The sequence below is a fragment of the Pongo abelii genome, chromosome 1 (assembly GCF_028885655.2).
Source record: "Pongo abelii isolate AG06213 chromosome 1, NHGRI_mPonAbe1-v2.0_pri, whole genome shotgun sequence".
Taxonomy (NCBI): Eukaryota; Metazoa; Chordata; class Mammalia; order Primates; family Hominidae; genus Pongo; species Pongo abelii.
This window is the reverse complement of record NC_071985.2, coordinates 198,083,905-198,103,213: the sequence shown is the minus strand read 5'-3', so window position 1 is coordinate 198,103,213 and position 19,309 is coordinate 198,083,905. Positions and strand designations below refer to the sequence as shown.

General features: G+C 43.3%; 1 protein-coding gene across 7 annotated transcripts in view; it reads right to left on the bottom strand.

Moving 5' to 3' along the window:
* The window catches only part of KIAA0319L (KIAA0319 like), a 126,612-nt gene that overhangs the window by 11,802 nt on the left and 95,501 nt on the right, over positions 1-19,309 (bottom strand). For all 7 annotated transcript variants that reach the window (XM_024249747.2, XM_063712766.1, XM_063711239.1 and 4 more), the window contains 10 exon segments: positions 17,638-17,770; positions 13,366-13,594; positions 11,735-11,858; positions 10,930-11,062; positions 9,015-9,163; positions 7,761-7,912; positions 7,270-7,408; positions 5,578-5,737; positions 1,562-1,704; positions 323-445 (listed from right to left, as the gene is read on the bottom strand). In XM_024249747.2, coding sequence (XP_024105515.1) covers positions 323-445; positions 1,562-1,704; positions 5,578-5,737; positions 7,270-7,408; positions 7,761-7,912; positions 9,015-9,163; positions 10,930-11,062; positions 11,735-11,858; positions 13,366-13,594; positions 17,638-17,770 — 1,485 coding nt within the window.

Here is a 19,309-nt window from a genome sequence, read left to right as displayed (position 1 = left end):
TAAGAGGGAAACGAGGGCTTCCATTAGGCTACAGCATGGAGGCACTCCAAAAGACAGGAGGCTTTTCAGCTGATGGGATTTAGGCTGTAACTGGCATTGGATCTGAGTTAAGCCTGGTTCTTCTTACACGACTGCTTCAGGGCTTTCCTCTAACCTTGAGCAAGTGTGGAGGAAGGAAGTAAAAGTCCTCTGCAAACAGAAAATACACAAAGTTCTTCTCCTTGCCTGCTCATCTGCTTCAGAAACACCAACACCCACCCACTCAGCGCAGAACCACATTCAGCGCCAAACAGGCTGGCACTGTGCCACATAGAAAACTCACCACAGTTGCTTTCTCCATCCCTCAGCTGCACCTTGATGAAATTCTCCATCCAAAAAGGGTCACAGATACAGCGTTTGGTGAACGAGTCACAGTGGCCATGGTCGGAACAGTTCAGCTGACATGCTGAGAGTGGCAGCAAAGGGAAGAGAGTCAACAAGAGTCAGCCATGGGTGACAAGCAGCACCTAGAGCCCATGAGGGCACCAAAGCACCCCAGATTAATGCTATGTGGTGAAATGTCCTCGAGACCCATCTTGGGCATGGTGCCTGCCTTTCTCATCTCGACTGGACAAAACTGGAGCAGTCAGGAGGCCACTAGCAAGACACTTCCAGCCTGTCTTCACTTGTTTGTCTATATCAGCAATTCTTAATCTTTTATGTGCCACACATCCCCTTCTCAGAATTGCAAAAATAAAATACCTATAGTACTTCAAAGGAAGGCAATAATTATATTAAACGTTTTTAAAATATTTAAGAAGACAGGCTGGGCATGGTAGCTCACGCCTATAATCCCAGCACTTTGGGAGGCCGAGGCGGGCAGATCACTTGAAGTCAGGAGTTCGAGACCGGCCTGGACAACATGGCGAAACCCCATCTCTACTAAAAATATAAAAATCAGCTGGGCATGGTGGTGCATGCCTGTAATCCCAGCTATTTGGGAGGCTGAGGCAGGAGAATCACTTGAACCCGGGAGGCGGAGGTTGCAGTGAGCTGAGATCACACCACTGCACTGCAGCCTGGGCGACAGAGCAAGACTCTACCTCAAAATAAATAAATAAATAAATAAGCATTAAATAACAAGAGCTAGAAGTGGGTTTAACAACTATCATAATTTTGAAGTAGTGATAAGTAAAAATGACATCATGTAATGTGATAGGAAATTATTTGTGATTTCTATTGCCTCAAAGCCACAGGTTATGTTGATACTACTGTAGTTTGTTGCCTACATTGATCATTGAAGTAAACAGTGAGTTTTAGTCAGAGGTTAGTCAAAACAAAGATGTAAATTTTTCCCCACTCAAGCTCACAGTCTTCTGAACGTGATCTCAGGGGCCCATGGGCCCCAAGTTAAGAACCCCCAGTGATGAATCAGGACTCTTTCATGATAACAGCAGTGCAAGAAAATGATTATCTCCATCTTCCCAGAGAAAAGGAGATGAAGGCCAAGGACAGAAAGGACCAACGGGTGAGCTGCAGGCACTAGGTAGGCTCTTGCTCCCAAATTCCCAGAATTACTCACTGACAGTGTTGATTTCCAGGGCTCTGAATATCAAAAAGTCTGCCTTTTGCTTCCGCAGCTCACTCTTGAGCATCGCTGCCACCTCATGGCCTTTGAAGATCTGGTGGGGAGGCTCGTTTTGAACAAAAAATACCATTTTGGTGCTGCAGAGACATGCAACAGTACTAATGAGCTGAAGCGGTCCATACCTGCAGCAACAGCTACCATTTACTAAGTACCTTCTGTCTGCGACAGACACTGTGCTAAGTATTACATGCATTCTGTTACTACAAGCCAGTGAGAAAGGTGTTATCAGGGTCATCTCCATTTTACAGAGAACAACACTGGGGCTTTGTAAGAGGGGTTAAGTAACTTGCCCAAGGTCACACAGTTGATTATGGCAGAGCCAGATCCCAACCCTGTTATGTCTGACTACAAAGTCTGTTCTTTTTAAAATGCCCTAAGCTGCCCCAGCTAACAAAAGAACCCATTCCTCCAGTAAGAAGACCCATACCCTCCATCTAGCTGGAGGATGAGACAAATGGGGATTTGGTATGGCTACATCCCTGCTGTCCACCTTTTTCCAGCTAAGACTGCTGGGTTTGTGACTGGTTTACTTGAAAGACAAACCACAATGCTTTGTTAATGTAAATTGTTGGACAGCATCAAAGATTATCCATAGGTCACAATATAGCCAAAACAATTATGATGACAACTAAAAGACCTTATACTGTAGTATGGCTGCTATGAAATTATATTACTCCATGCCCAGAATCTGTTTGCTGACTGTCAATTTCTGTCCAAGATAGGCCACATGTGAACTCACACCTGGGTAGTACCAAGTCTGTTCTATGCCTTAGCCTTAATTTTTAGTAGCCTGCCCCTTGAGCTCCATGTGAGTTTTACAATTAGAACCTTCTAAATCAGTGAGTCACACTGGTTTACAGGTGTGACCAAGATATTGATCCCCTCAGCATGCAGTGTGGCTGGGTGGGACCTGGGCATCCTAGAGGCCCTGGACCAGTTGCTTCCAGTACAAGCAGCCTTCTCTGTTAATGCCAAGGTGCCCTATAAATGGTATCATTTTCCAGGCATGCATGACATAAACGTCTGAGAAGTACTGCCATAGACTTTCTAAAAGCTTGCTGCACAGTGGGGTTAACAATGGGGCATGATCAATTCCAGAAACAAACAAACAAAAAAAACCTTTGCCATAAAGGATGTGTGGTCCATTGCCCATTATCTTCTCCCAGTTACCTAATTCATGCTTACAGTTTCAATTTTGGTCTATATATCAATAACCCTCAGACCTTTACCTCCCTTCTCCACGTCTCTCCTGAGTGACCAGTCTATATCTGCAAATACTTGTGTGAATATCTACCCCAGAGCTTCAACAGATACCTCAAATCCAACAAGTCTCAAAATCAACTCATAACCATTAATTGAACACTATGTGTGAGGGACTATACAAATGTTAACTTATTTAATCCTCATAACAATCCTATAAATAGGTACTAGTATTTTCACAGATAGTAAAACAGGTTCAGAGAGGTGAAGTAACTTTCCCACAGAGCTAACACTAGTGCGGCAGGGCTCAGAAGCTGGGTCTAATATAAGGGCCATGTTCTTTCCCACTGTAAAATACTATTTTCCTCCAATCACATGTTCTTCCTGAATTCCTTAACTAAGTCAATCCAGTACAAGCCAGAAGCTCAGGGAAACCCAGAAACTTCTCTCTTGCTCATGCCCCATACGCCAGTGCTGGTGAATCTGAGCAACCCTGTCAACAGTGCTCTTACCAGCACTCTTGCTAACATCTTTCCACTGCTTGCCAGCCAATTCCTGCCAATTGGATCAATCAAGCAGCCATTTGCCCTGTTCCTACTCCCAGGCTGCTGAGTATACTTATCCCTAATCGTGCTATCCCTGACCTAGTGAGCCCTGACTGTAGATTAAATTCACCTGGGGAGCTTTTCCATTCTAGGTACCCAGGCCCCACTCCAGACCAACTGAACTATAATCTATGGGGCTAAGGCTTGGGCAGTGTTATGTTCAGACAACCTCCACAAGATTCTATTGTGTGGCTGGAGTTGGGAACCACTGCTCTCACCTCATGTTTCCAACTTGGCTGGTCCCCCAGATCTGCCTCCATTTATTACCCATCCCCTATCTCCACCATCTCCTTTTCCTCTCAGTCTATACAAATGCTCACAAATTTCCTATTTTAAAAAGATGTTCATGTTCCATAAGGACCACAATGAAAAGAAAATTTTTTTAAAGATATTCTTTCAATCCTACCTCCCATATTATTTTCAGCACCAACTTCCTCAAAAAGGTGTTATACTGACCATCTCTGTATCCTCAAACCATGAAATCTGTCCTTTGCCTCCAACATCTAAGTAAAATGCTCTCACTATAGTTGTGCTGATCTACTAATCACAAACCCACAGGCCTACTTTGTGTTCTCACCACACCTCCATCCCTGTAGCATCTGAATCCTTTGGAAGCACCCCTTTTGCCAGATCACCCCTTAACTTCCAGCAGACCACTCTCATTTGGTTTTCCTCCCACCTGATTTCTGTTTCTTAGTTTCTTTTGCTACCTCTTCTTTCTCTGCCACCTCCTTAAATAATGATGCCCTTCAGAGTTGTGTCCTTATCCATCTTAGCTCTCTCCTAGTGAGACTCACCCGTTCTCGTGGCTTTGGTTCCTGCCTGTATGCAGTAACTCCTATCTTGGGCTCTTCCTTCCACAAGTTCCAGCCTTTACTTGTGGCTATCTGACGGAACACCTCCTGCTGCAGCCAGTAAGACACCCCAAATTCAATCATCCAAACTGGTTCTACCTGCCTTCCCAATCTCAGTTAATTACCTGAACCATCTATCCAGACATCCAAACCAAAAGCCTCACATTTGATATCTCACTCACCTTCATTCCTAAAGGGCCAAGTCCTACTGAATTACCACTGAATTTCTTTTAATTTCTTCTCCTCTTCTTCCACTATCTTAATTCAGGTTTTATTACCTTTTTTACTGGACTAGTCCAGAAGCTTCCTGATTGGTCTCCCAGCCTTTGGTCTCTCCCTATTTTAGACTAGCTGCCACACTACTAATCTCTTTTCAAAAAAAAAAAAAATCAAATTATGTAATTTCCTTGCTTTTAAAAACAAAACAAAAACTTCACACACATAAAACAAACCAACTTGGATCTGCCTACCCAAACTATTAAAACTAAGATCCTCAGCTTGCATATAACTGTTCTCAATCTCCACTGCCAGTCTTGTCTTCTACCACATCCTGGGGCCACTAAGCTTGAACCAAGTGACTTCTTCTGGAAGAAACTGTGTACTTTCACACCATAGGACCATTGCTCAATGCTGTTCCCCTGTTCTGAATTTCCTCCCCATCCTCCCATGCCTGGTCAATACAAGTTTCCTTTTCCCTTTTTTTTTTTCTCGAGACAGTCTCACTCTGTCTTCCAGGCTGGAATGCAGTGGTGTGATCAGAGCTCACTGCAGCCTCAAACCCCTGGGCTCAAATAATTCTCCTGCCTCAGCTTCCCAAATAACTTGGACTACAGGCGCACCGCACTGCACCTGGCTAATTTTTAAATCTTCTGTAGAGGTGGGGTCTTGTTATGTTGCCCAGGTTGAAGTTTTCTTTCTTCTAGAAAAATCTTTGGATTACTCCTACCCCAACTCTCCTAGAAGAATTCATTGTCCTTGCCACAGTGTTCCACAATGCCGCTTGTTGTACCAAACCCACCCTGTACTAATGTTCCATATTTACTTATCTCCTCTACTAGACTGTGGTTGTCAAAATAGTTGACCTCCTACACCCTGGAGCCCTGCTGAAGTGTCTAGTATAGCGCATGTCACCTGCACTAGAAGACAGAAGTCTATTGAAGAAAAGGCATCATGAGTGTTTCTGGTCAGAAAGCCCACCCTTCTCTATCTAACCACACTATTTCTCAGTACATTCAAGAAGCCTGGGGGCCCCTGGTCTTTCCTTTGCTCCCCCCATTCATTGCCCAGCTACCTCTGCTCCGTGTACGGCTGAATCTTTTGCACAATGATGTCGGAATCCAGCACCCCCAGGAGGACCCCAATCTGGCGGATGAACATCCCCTTCAGCCTCTCAGTTAGCTGACTGACGTTGATATCCAAGATGATCTCCACCAGGTTGTTTTTCCTGGGATCTGGAAAGCATGTGGATCAGTCATGGCTTTAGAAGTAGGAGAGTAAACACAGACCTGCCACTGTGCATTTGCTTTGGCACAGGAGAGAAAGGAGTGAGAACATTCAGATGTCCTTCAAATGGAAAGGGACAATAGTGAATTCCTGATCAGGCAATCTGGGGCTGGCTTAGAAAGCTTCTAAAGCACTCCTGGTCTCTATACCAACCTAAGAATTCCCACACATGTGCTGGGGATAAGGCTGAAGCAGTGATGCAATGAGGGGTGGGGAGTAATGATGGGAGTGGGGAAGAGAGAAACACTTAAACATTTGTTTTAAAAGCCTCTGTGCAACTGGCAGTGCTGAGCAATCCAGGCCAAGTGGGGGTATTAAGCAATCTCTCCTGACTCACATCTGATTTTCAGTGCCTCGCTGTATTTTGTGCACAACAATGGGAGGAAAAGTGTCCATCTCAACAATCTCCTCAATAATGGGAATGCATCTGTCCCTCCAGGTTTAAATACAGTTAACAAAAGAAAATCCAGTCAGCCAAGACACAAGGATTTCCTTAGAGCCACATCACAGCTGCACTATCTTTGTATAATTCTAAAACGGCGAGGCTATCATGTTTTACTTTTGAATATGTCTTAAAGATGTTCTACATTTGGAATTTCAAACTGATTGTTTGGAATGCCTTATTTACATACTTGAATGCATCACTTGCCTGTTCTGATGTATAATTTGCATAATTAGTAGACTATCTGTGATCTGACTTTAAACACCAAAGAGATTTTATAGTGTCTCAGCTACTGTCCTTCCTAGAGGCAGGACAAGGACTAGGAGACCTCTCAAGATCCCTTCCTGTCTAAAACATCCATATATGAGGCTGGTCTAGATAATAAAGAGTAGGTTTAAAGTTAATACCATTTCATCAGAAGCTCAGGAATTTATAAAGCTCTATCCCACCTCCACACTCAGTGCCTCCCTATCACCATATTAACCTCAAAGCAAAACAAAAACATGGTTCTATTTAAGAAGAAAATTTTTATTTCTGCAAAGCTGAAAAATGTAAAGAGCACTATTACTTTACCTTCCCCGGATTGTCAGATAAGGCCTGAGGCTCAACTTATAAAAATAAATTGTTTTCTGCATCTGGATGCTGATGAGACATCATGACTCAAGCTATTCCTATGCTCAGATTCCCAAGCACCTGAGCCCTCTCTCATCAGTCACGAGGAGAGGAGAAAGTGCTGGACTAGGAGCAGAAAGGCCTGGCTCTGACACAACTGCTGTGTGACACTGAGCAAGTCCTGCCCTCTCTGAGTTTGTTTTTCCATCAGAGATGAATAGGGGGAGGTCTGTATTTCTGCATGGGTAGGAGGTATTGTTGGAACAGACAGTCTGTATGGATTTTTCAGCTTGGGGTTTCTCAATTATTTTTAAAGCTGGACATGCCATCTGGCTCTGTCCATGCTCGGGGAAGGGGGTCTCAGGATAGAGGCCTTGAATGGCTGATTCAGCAATTCTACTCAGCCTCATCACTAAATGAACTCACCAGGTTTCACCTCCACAGTGGTCCGGTCTGTATCACTCTCACCCTTTGCATCGGTCACTTTCAGGTGAAACGTGTAGGTTCCCTCGACCAGGTTCGAAAGAAAAAGGATAGGGTGATGGTCAGAGTGATTTAACACCTCCTGTAGGGTTGAACAACATGGCTATGTTACAGAACAAAATGCCATTCCTTTCCTGGAGTCAGTTGCTGCTTTCACCATAACTAGGCCCTTCGGGGCTGAACTGTTTCAACCTTGGGCAGTTCCTGATCTGGAACAGCACTGCAGCCTACAACTGCTAGGATCAGGGAAGAGAAACCCATTCTGTGCTATACTAGCTTACAGAATGACCCTAAGCAAGTTACTTAACCTCCCTGGATTTCAGAGAACAATCTGGGTTTGATATAAGGGGCCACTTGATTAAAGCATATACTGGAATGCGTGGCTCCTCCTCCTCCCCACTTCTGTGTAGCTCTCCAGCTCCTAGCACACTTACCCCTGCTGCTGGGCTCCCCTCATCTCGAGTCCAGAGGTAGCTGACTATTCCCTTGTCATCTGAGGACTTAGAGCCATCCAGCTCTGCTGTGCTCGTGGGTAAGGTAATCACCACATTCCCAGTTATCTTGGCTATAGGTGGTTTGTTTATTTCTAATCAAAAAGAAATCATTGACATAACGTGACATTCTAGAAAAGAAGAAATGTTTCTTCATGATGCTTATGGGGAAATTAAAACATCAAGAGTACCTTAATTGGAGAACCTTTTTAAGTGCCTGTCCCTGCCACCAACCAACAGTGTAGATGAAAGCTACCAGCGCTCCAGTCCTGAGGTTCCAGTCCTACCCAGAGAAATGTTCTCCTAACACTGTACAACAGAGGGGACAAGTGTGCCTTCCTCTCATATTCTCCCAGCAGCCTTCCCAAATGGAATCCATTTCTCTGCTTTGGAGGTATGTGACGATCAGAAATAACGGCCCAAACTGGCTTAAAACCTTGGAGTTTAGGTTTCACCTAGCTGATCTTGCAAATTCTCCTTCAAAATATCTTAAAATGTTATTCTCTGAATATCTTTTTGGACCCCTTCCTTGCAACCTCACAAGAGAAAACAAAGAGCTACCTCTCTTATTCGGAGCCCCACGTGAAGCTTTGTATATTCAGATGTCTATGCAGTATTTACTCAGCTTGATATCTTATGTCTGGAGGTCTGCATATCTGATGGTTTTTCCTGCTATCAACTTAGGGCCCTCTCCCACAGCCCTCACTGGTCTCCGTGCCTGTAAACTAGAGCAGGGCCTCTGGCTGGCCTCAGCTCAAAGGCTCAGGGCAAGCATAGTCAGCTGTAGTGCAGCCGTCATTCTCAAGCCTGACAGCAGGTGTCACTGTAGCTAACAGGAGTCACAGCCCAGGTCTCAGCAATGCAGGGGCAAAAAAAAAAATGCAAACAATAGAACCCTTAATTCTTTCCCTATTCAATGAGAAAGAAAGTAAGGAGGGAAGGAGGGAGGACTGAAAACAAATTAAGGGGATGAGAGGGAAGGGAAGATGTAAGCAGGAGGAGGGAGGGAAGTTAAAATTCACCTTACAGTCCAATTAAAGGCTGTTTTAGAAAAGAAAATAACAGTTGCCCTCACCCCAACCCTCTTACCCACCTCTTGCTGTCTCTAATCAATTTCTGCACCCAAACATGACAGGATAAATTCTTCAGCTATCTGACCCTAAGAGGCTGCTACACAAACTGGAGGCAGAGAGGTACCTTCTTTGACAATGACATTCACAGAGCTCTGGCTTTGCAGGTTCCTCTCATCTTTGACAGTCAAGGTGAACACATAGGTCCCCACTTGCAGCCCAGTCACAGTGGCAATACTGCTGTTAGCATTCTCGAGCTGCACCCCATCAGGTCCCCTGCAAAAAGAGAAACCAGACGGTGGAGTTGTACCTGTCTGCTGCTGTCCTGTCCCTAACTTAGCAGGAGGAGACAATGACTCCCTCAGCAAAGACACGAACTACTGTTACCCAGACCTTCACAAGACATGTTTAAAAATATTTCAACTGGACAAAGTGTCATTTGGCCTCAAAATACAGGCTGCCTGCTGGTCAGAAAATTCAAATAGCTTTCAAACACCTCTAGCCTTATCCTTTATATGAGCTTCTAGAACACTTGAACTCTTTACCATTCTAGTTTGTAAAAGGAAGAAAGTTCTCTGAGCAAGTCTCTGATCAAAAGAATGATTTAAGAGTGATGTTTCTAAAAAGCATTTCTGGCCCAGTAGTTGGTTTGGCTCTTGCCAGCAAGGAAGCAAAATGCATTTCTTAATCACGTGCCCAAATCCCTCCTGATGAAAAGTCAAGGAAAGGAAATGGGGCAAGACTGCAGAGGAACTCTCAGGACAAAAACATCTTGTTTGTAGCAACTCTATAAGCAAAGTTCCCTCCAGCTCCTGGACAGGGGCCATCAAGCACCTAGGACACCCTACATCCCTTCTTCCCCCTTGTGGCCTCAGAGAGTTGCCTGCAGCAGCCAAGGGAGCTCTGTGCCAACATTGAGGCTGCACACAGCCACAGAGCCCTCTGCTCAAGGATCAAAATGCCCCAGAGCTTTTAACTACAGGAAAGCCGGAGAAATCTGCAGACATCCAGGATTTACTTTGTTTTGCCTTTGAAAGTTACAGCCTCTGATCCTGGTAGCTCCTCCTGAAGCACAGTCTCCTTCAAGAAGCTATGCTAAGCATTATCTCTGCTGTAAACACTAATAAAACTCAGCTAAAAGGTCTATCAGCCATATCTTCAATAAACAATTATAATTAAAAACACCCTGGGCTGGGTAAGATTATGTTCTACAAAAGATAAAAACAAGAGCTGAGGGAAATAATTTCTAGATTCCAACTCAGCAATCTAAAAAGCAAGTCATTTGTATACTCAAATTAAAGCTCTTTTCCACCCATCTCCAATGCCCTTGTCAAACAAACAAACAAACACAAAACAAAAAAACCCAGGCTGTCCTATGGTTGCTACCTTTGGAAACAGAGAATACTTTTAACTCTTCTTAGAATTCTTTTGCTACTTGTGGGATCCTGCATATAATTTCATTTGCATTAGTTATGGTTTAAAGGAGCTAAAAGAAACTATAGGAACTAAGAATGGTTCAGTTAGGTAATTTCAATGTAATTAGAATTATTTTGATTACTGCCTTTGGCCTCTGGCTAACTTAATTGGTAAATGGTGTCTTCAAGAAAACAATAACAGAGTAATGCTTTCATTTTATGGATGTATTTTCAATTTCTCTTAATAGCTGCTCTGCCCCATCCCTCGTGCCAGCCTTACCCAGTTAATTCTGAGCAACAGTATTTTTCTGCTCCATTACCCCTTCCATCCTGCCTCTCAAGTGTAATTAAACTCTGCATTTCAGCAGATGGATTGTACCTGCAAAAGCACCAGGATCACACAGTACTACCTGGGGACTAGCTGATGGCAAGCATTCTTTTTTTCTTACAAAAATTATTTATTATATCATTTTCTTGGAGTTGAAGTTTGGAATTGCAAACATTTCTTCCTCAGTCACCCCACTGGATAAGCCAATAAGAGCAACTCAATTCATAATAGCAAATAAAACCTTGCTCTTCCAAGGTCTGGAGGCTTTGCAAAAACAAGGATTTTGTGTCAATACTCACTGTGTTTTTTCCCAGAGATATGAGATAATTTTCTGATCATCTGAGCTCTTGCTGCCATCCAGGGTTGTGCTATCCACAGGAAGGGTCAGCTCTTTATCTGGGCCTGCATCTGCCTGAGGAGGCTTATTGTTTTCTGGAAGACAAAGAGTTAGAGGTCAAAAGCAGCCAGTCTAGGTGGGAAAGGAGAGGAACCAATTGGGACACATGTTCTGGAAGCCATGGACTCTGCCTCTCAGGCTGCAGAACTGTCAGATACTATGGGAGATGTGGTTACCGTCAGGGAGCACACAATAAAGAATATAAGACTGAAACATATCAAGCAATTCTGACAGAAACATAGAACATAATGAAGTTATAATACCATACTAAACTTGAACTCTAATGCTAAGGGAGTTCAAATGAAAGGATTTGAGTGACAAGACAGAGCTGTCCTGAGGAAGTCAATTTTAAGCAGGCCCTTAAAGGACGTGGTATTGGGCTGGTGTAAAAGTAATTGCTATTGAAAGGAATGGCAAAAACCGCAATTACTTTTTAGGATTTGGGATGGCATAAACTCTATTTCCTAGGTCTCCTTGAAGGTACCAACAACAAGCCAAGGGAAGGGCACAAGCTGAGGCTGGGAAGTATCCTTCATCTCTAGCTATGAAGAAAGCACAAGGGGAAGGGACAATAGAAGTCACCAGAGGCTCTATGGATCGGTGCCTTCTGCTTCTACCCTCATACAGCTCAGAACCCAACCCTCTTTTCTCCCAAGGTTAAATGGACCCACCAATAGAAGAGCCTGAACCACAAGGCTGGAGCTTACCAGGCTGCACAATAACAGTCACTTGAGCAGTGGCCTGCTGTCCTATTGTGTCAGTCACTGTGAGTTGGTAAGTATAGTCTCCTTCCTGCATCGCAGAGAGCTGTAAGGTTGGCGTTCTAACACCCTACAAATACAAATACAGAAGTGGAAAAGTGGACTCCAGGAATCACAACATCACACAATAATTCCTACTCTGGTAAAAACGATTTAGTTTTCTAAACCTAAGACCTAAGATGGTACTGGGCTATTACGTCCCAGTTCAGCACATGAGTGAATGTGGAGTCAGATATCATGAGGCACCTTGCTAAGGGTTTCCCCCTTCAAGGAAACAACCCTCTCTGACACAGCAGCAGTTTCAAATAAAGCCAGAACTCTCATAAGAGAGGGCAGTATCGGGAAATGTGCAGGGATTACTCAAACCAGAAAGAATACCGTGAACAAACAATAAATGACCCAGTTTTAAAAACACTGTTTAAAAAGATCCTCTTCCTACTGAGGCTACACAGTGCTCCTAACAAAGCTGTCTCAGTGAAACATGGCAGCAGCTCAAGATACTGTATAACACCATACTGTCTCCTTCAGGTCTGTACAGGTTCTGCAACAACCTAACAAAACATTTAAACAAAAGTCAGGTAAAACGGAGGCTTTAAGGGGGGCCTTAAATCTAGAAATATAGAATCTTGAGTATCGGGACATTATAAATAATTTTGGGCAAACTTCCAATGCAGGAACTTCCTGTAGAGCAGTAGGCAAAAACTAGTAGCCCATGGGCTGAATCCAGCTTGCAAACATTTTGTTTGGCCTGTAGTGTCTCTCATATTGGAAATTTTCACATAAAGGTCTCAATTTCTTTCTTCTCTTGAAAAGCTGGGCTATCAAGCAATGTTGGGACCATCCTTCCATGTGGCAACAACCAGCTGGACCTGAAGAGTAGATGACTCCTTTAGTAAGGGCTTAAGTTCAGCACAGCCACCATCCAGTTTTCTTTCTTTCTTTGTGTTATCTGCCTGGTGACAGATCTAGTCTCTCTTCCTAAGCATCTCTAGAGAGAAGATACACACCACCACTAGGTGGTGTTATAGAGCTCACTAAGATTTGCACCCTTGTAGCTTCTAAATAGTTTGACTCTCTGGAGCCATCCAGAACAACTAACATTTCTCAGCCTTTTCCTCTAATACTAAACATTTAAGATAAAAATCTTTTTTTTTTTTTTTTTTGAGATGGAGTCTTGCTCTGTCACCCAGGCTGGAGTGCAATGGCGTGATCTCGGCTCACTGCAACCTCCGCCTCCTAGGTTCAAGGGATTCTCCTGCCTCAGCCTCCCAAGTAGCTGGGATTACAGGCGCACGCCATTATGCTCGGCTAATTTTTTTATCTTTGGTAGAGACACGGTTTCACAATGTTGGCCAGGCTGGTCTCGAACTCCTGACCTCATGATCTGCCCGCCTCAGCTTCCCAAAGTGCTGGGATTACAGGCGTGAGCCACCACACCCGGCCAAGATAAAGATTTTTGCTACCACATTAATCAAAGGCCCCTAAAGCTTTCTCAGTTTGTTTGGAGGTTTCTAAAAATGCAGTCCAGCAGCTCTACTTCTCTTGGGCAAGAAAAAATAGGAATCATTCCCTCCTACCTGCATCTCCACCACTTTCCCTTTGCTGCTTGGACTGAGTGACCACTCATAGCTGGTGATGCCATGATCATCAGTGCTCTGGTTCCCAAAGAGGGTGATGGAGTTTTGGGGCAGGGTGATCACTTGGTTGGGGCCTGCGTTGGCCACAGGGGGGTAATCCACAGCTTTGTTCACTGTCAGGTTTGCAGTTGTAGAGTTGGTAGCTCCATCAGAGTCTACTACAGTCAAGCTGTCAGGGCAGAGAGAGGAGTGTGATCAGGGACGGGTTTAAGGAAAGAGGAATAAACACTAGAAGACTGAAAATTAAGGCTAAGAAATACCAATGTGGCAAGGTTACCTACTCTTACCCACTTCTATTGGAAAAGCAGAAAGTACTACTAGAAGCTAACACTGACTGAAGTTTTATGATGTGCTACGCACTGCTCCAAGTTCTTTATATCTCATTAAATCCTCACAACAACTCTATAAAGTATTATCCTCATTTTACTCCTCACATACACGAGGAGAAAGGCAGAGAGGCCAGGTGCGTTGGCACACACCTGTAATCCCAGGACTCTGGGAGGCCAAGGTGTGCGGATCACTTGAGGTTGAGAGTTTGATACCAGCCTGGCCAACATGGTGAAACCCCATCTCTACGAAAAATACAAAAATTAGCCAGGCATGGTGGTGCAGGCCTATAATCCAGCTACTTGGGAGGCTGAGGCAAGAGAATTGCTTGAACCCGGGAGGCGGACGTTGCAGTGAGCTGTGATTGCACCACTGCACTCCAGCCTGGGCGACAGAGGGAAACTTCATTAAAAAAAAGAAAAAAAGGAAGGAAGGAAGGAGAGATGGAGGGAAAGAGGGAAGGAAGGAGGGAGGGAGGGAGGGAGGGAAGGAAGCAAGCAAGCAAGCAAGCAAGCAAGCAAGCAAACATGCAAGCAAGCTTGCCCAAGGTTATACAGCTTGAAAGCAGTGGAGTCAGGTTCTGATCCAGGCAATATGTCTCCAGCGCCATTTTGTTCTGCTGCTGCCTGCACGTATCTGTGTCCTGAGATCTTCATAAGCATTGTCTGATATGGCCCTCATAACAACCGTATAGAGTAGGCATCATTGATTCCACTTTTATAAGAGGCTTAGAGAGGCTAAGTAACCCACCCAAGGGCTATATAGTAAGCCAAGATGCAAGCTCAGTTCTCTGATACCAAAGCTCAGAAACCAAATCTTAAGAAGAGGTAATTCTTGGTCCCTATTCCTGATTCCCTACACTATGTAGTGCAAGCTCTGTCTGCAGCAGGCTGTTTTCCCATCATCCTGTTCCAGCTGTTTACATATCACAAGGATGGACATCCTAGGCAGACAGCCTGCGGGACGAACCAGGAGGGCTGGCTCCAGTAAGGCAGGAGCTTGAGATGAAAATGAATTCTCCTACGCAACAGTCCCACAATTTGTGCCAGTGAGACACAGGATTTGAAAAAAAAAAAAAAAATGTTCATTTGTAAGAGCAGGCTTTTACCTAAATGATGCCTTCCAGCTGAACAGCCTAAAGCTTCTCATGCCACCTCAAAATGTGAGCATAAGCAAGCAAGGAGGTTTGGGATCTTTCCATTTTGCTGACAGAAAGAGGAAAAGCATAGAAAAGACATGTAGTTTGTTTAAATCTCACCACCAGCCACAGACAGGGCCAGACGTCAGTGAGGTTTTATCCTGCAATCTCACCTTTTACCTATGGTGTGAAGGGGATTTTTGGTATTACAGCCTTTAGGAAAAAAGCACAAAAACCTCAGACACACAAACATGTACCAATCAGCAGATATCTGAAAAAGAAAAATTTACAAAAGTTTTGCCTCTTTTCCTAGTTTCTCTGTTGTTTTCACAGGTTTGGGGTTTTTTGTTTTTTGTTTTTTCTGAGACGGAGTCTCGCTCTGTCGCCCAGGCTGGAGTGCAGTGGCGCGATCTCAGCTCACTGCAAGCTCCGCCTACCGGGTTCATGCCATTCTCCTGCCTCAGCCTCCTGAGTAGATGGGACTACAGCTACCTGTCACCATGCCCAGCTAATTTTTTTGTATTTTTAGTAGAGACGGAGTTTCACCGCGTTAGCCAGGCTGGTCTCGATCTCCTGACCTCGTGATCCGCCCGCCTCGGCCTCCCAAAGTGATGGGATTACAGGCGTGAGCCACTGCGCCCAGCCTGTTTTTTTGTTTTTAACATACGCCATTTGTCTCCTATGTCAGGACAAAAGCACCTTACAGACAGACAGCAAAATGGCAGCTGCCCATTTTCTCTTTCACCTCAAACAGTCCCTGGCCTGCCTGCAAAGATCCTGAAACCAAACAGCAGCTGACTATAGGGCTGAGGAAAAAGGCTACTGCCATGTAAAAGTAAGAGAGATGAAAAGGTGAGTGAATTACAACCTTAATGCTAATCAAATCCAATCATATCATTTCATAGATTTTTTTAAAAATGAGGTCTAGGAAAAAAAAAATCACTCTCATACCCCATCCACTAAAAAACCTGTAGGTCAGCCTTGTGGTTAAAAGCTTAGACTCTAGAGTTAGACTGTTTGTGTGACCTTGGGCAAGTTACTTAACCTCTTTGTGCCATAATTTCCTAATCTGTAAAACGAGGAGAACCATAGTATCTGTTATCAGAATTAAATGCAATCCTGCCAGCAAAGAGCTCAGAATTGTATTCAGCACATAGTAAATGGTCAAGAAATATCAGCTCTCATTGTTACTATTTTTTAAAAGGATCAACCTGGCCCAAGCTGAATTCTGTAAATAGAAAAATTCCTATATTAGAAATCTAAGGTGAAAACCAGCTCAAATTTCCATTTTAAGCGAAGTAGAATGGAATCTCCAATCTTATTGTACTGGCAGCTACTTTTCATTCACCTGAAGTGTTGAATCAATGGAAATCCTGCTAAGTCAGAAGTTGCATATTGATTTATATGGTAGGTATTGTGCTAGGATTCTCATTTCTGTGTCTGGCACCATCTAAAATTTGGTTAATCTCAGATTCATGGGAAGACAGATAGACATGAATAAACTGTCACACTATGGTAAATGCCACATAGAGGCCCTGAGTGCAACAGGGAAAGAGGAGAGCCATATTCTCTCCTGTCTGGAGGGATCTCAGAGAACCTCATGGAAATTGAGGAGGTTTGTAAGGATGGGCAAAACTTGAACAGACTGAGAAGGGAATTAAAGGAAGTATGAACAAAATACATGGATCAAGTCAAGGAGTGAAGTAGAATGAACCCTGACTTCAGGATTAGAAAATCTGCATTTAGGGCCGGGCGCGGTGGCTCACGCCTGTAATCCCAGAACTTTGGGAGGCTGAGGCTGGCGGATCACGAGGTCAGGAGATGGAGACCATCCTGGCTAACATGGTGAAACCCTGTCTCTACTAAAAATAACAAAAAAATTAGCCGGGCATGGTGGCAGGCGCCTGTAGTCCCAGCTACTCGGGAGGCTGAGGCAGGAGAATGGCATGAACCCGGGAGGCAGAGCTTGCAGTGAGCTGAAATCGTGCCATTGCACTCCAGCCTGGGCGACAGAGCGAGACTTCGGCTCAAAAAAAGAAAAAAAAAAAGAAAATCTGCATTTAAGTTCCAGCTGTGAGACCTCAGAGAAGCCTCATTTTTCTTAACTGTCAAATGAAGATAGTATCATCTATATATCTTGTTTGTATGATACTCATACATTAATACAAGTGCTTTTTAACATACAAGGAATTACGCAAATATAAGGAGGATAACTCTAGAGTCAGCTTCAAAGCTTTAGTAATCACGCTAGAATATCAATACTAGCTCCCCAAAAGTACTTTCTTTGAATCAAATTCCCCAAAAGCCCCAGCAGAGAATGAAAACCACTAGTCAAACATAAAGATTATGAGGTATATCGTAAGCTGAGGAAGCATTTTCCAAAGGGAAGAAAAAAATGAGAGTAGGTCCTTCAGATTTTGCCTGAGAAAAGGCAAAGGAAGATGGGCCTTTTCATTTAACAACAGAAATCCTAAAAAAAATTTTTGGAGACCTGCCAGATAAGGCTTAAGAAAGATTAACTGCGGCAGATCCTGATCTACTGTACAAGAACCTTTGCCCTAAAAAGTTACCATTGTTGTAATCACAATCACTGTAGGGCTCAGAGAACCAATGGAACCAAAAGCTGTATTATCAACCAACTCCACAGTGAATTGGATATTTGTCAAAGTTACTCATATAACAATGTAAAACCCATGAGAGGAAAAAAAAATGGCCTATGGTAAACTTGAAGCTGAATCCTAATTTACCTGAAAGTGTAGTTCCCAGGGACGAGTTTACTTAGTTTTAATATGGCTGTATCTTCAGAAATCTTCTCTTCTCTCAGAGGCCCCTTAAGTTCTTCCCAATGGTACTGAACGATTTTATCATCATCAGTGCTTTCTTGACCATAAAGAAACATCAGTTACGACATGAGAACGCTTGGTCTTAGCACTCATCCAGTTTACACAAACCAGGACAACTACCCAGAGATTTGAAGCTAGGAAAACTTCATGAAATTACAGACTATCTCTCCAGAATGTTTCTTCCCTAGGAATACTGGGTCATTCTGCCTCTCTATGTATATTCCACTGTGTAGTTTTCCAAGGACTCCAACACAGGCAACCTCTGGTTAAAATACTACTGTATGAAGAAAGGAAAAGCAATAATTCTTAAACACATGAAAAAATACCCAACCTCACTTAAAAGAAATGCAAATTAATTTACACTTGAGATAGCATTTTTTTAAACCTATAAAATTGGTAAAGACCAAAATTTCATAACACATTATATTGGTACAGGTGTGGAGAAAGAGGACCTCTCATTAGTCATGGTATAAGCATAAACTGGCACAACCTCTATAATGAGTACTTTGGCAATATTTATCTCTACCCCTGCAATTCTTCTATGAATTTATCCTACAAATATACTTGTACATGTGTTAAACATCATGTTTACAAGATTATTCATGGTAACACTGTTTGTAATAGCAAAAGAATGAAAGTAATCTAAATGGTTATCAATAGAGATTGACTGAAAACAAGTAAGAACTCATACAATGAAATTATACATCTATATGATGGAATGCTACTTAATCATTTTTTTAAAAAAAGAATAAGCATCTTACATGTTGATTAAGAAAAATTCTCCAGGCCAGGCATGGTGGCTCACGCCTGTAATCCCAGCCCTTTGGGAGGCTGAGGCGGGCGGATCCCCTGAGGTCAGGAGTTCGAGACCAGCCTGACCAACATGGAGAAACCCTGTCTCTATTAAAAATACAAAATTAGCCAGGCTTGATGGTGCGTGTCTGTAATCCCAGCTACTTGGGAGGCTGAGGCAGGAGAATTGTTTGAACCCAGGAGGTGGAGGTTGCGGTGAGCCAAGATTGTGCCATTGCACTCCAGCCTGGACAAGAAGAGCGAAACTCTGTCTCAAAAAAAAAGAAAAATTCTCCAACATACAAAAACAAGCATCACACATAACAGCACATATAATGTGCTTTCATTTGTGTAAACACAAGGCAGAAGGACTATATATGTATTTTCTTATATATGTATAAAATATCTCTAAAAGGATACATAAAATAATAACACCATTGGCTATCTGGAGGAAAACTGGACACTTAGGACACACGGATAGTATGATTCTTTTCACTGTATACATTTGCATATTATTTAACTTTCACCTATTCAAAACTGTAAAATAAAACAGTATAATGTGAGCCCTTTCTACCACTCTCTATCACAAGGGCTTCTTCCTGTTCTCTCTCTTCCCTCTTGGCCTACTATCATCTTCCTAGCCTCCTCTTCTTGACAGCACCATCAACATCAAATGCTTAACCTTGCTAGAGGGTCCTCTGCTAAAGCTGTGACTGCCTCTGCCAAAAACCATTGTTGCTGCCAAGATAGTCAGGGTAAAGGACCTTAACCGGTCTCAAAAAAT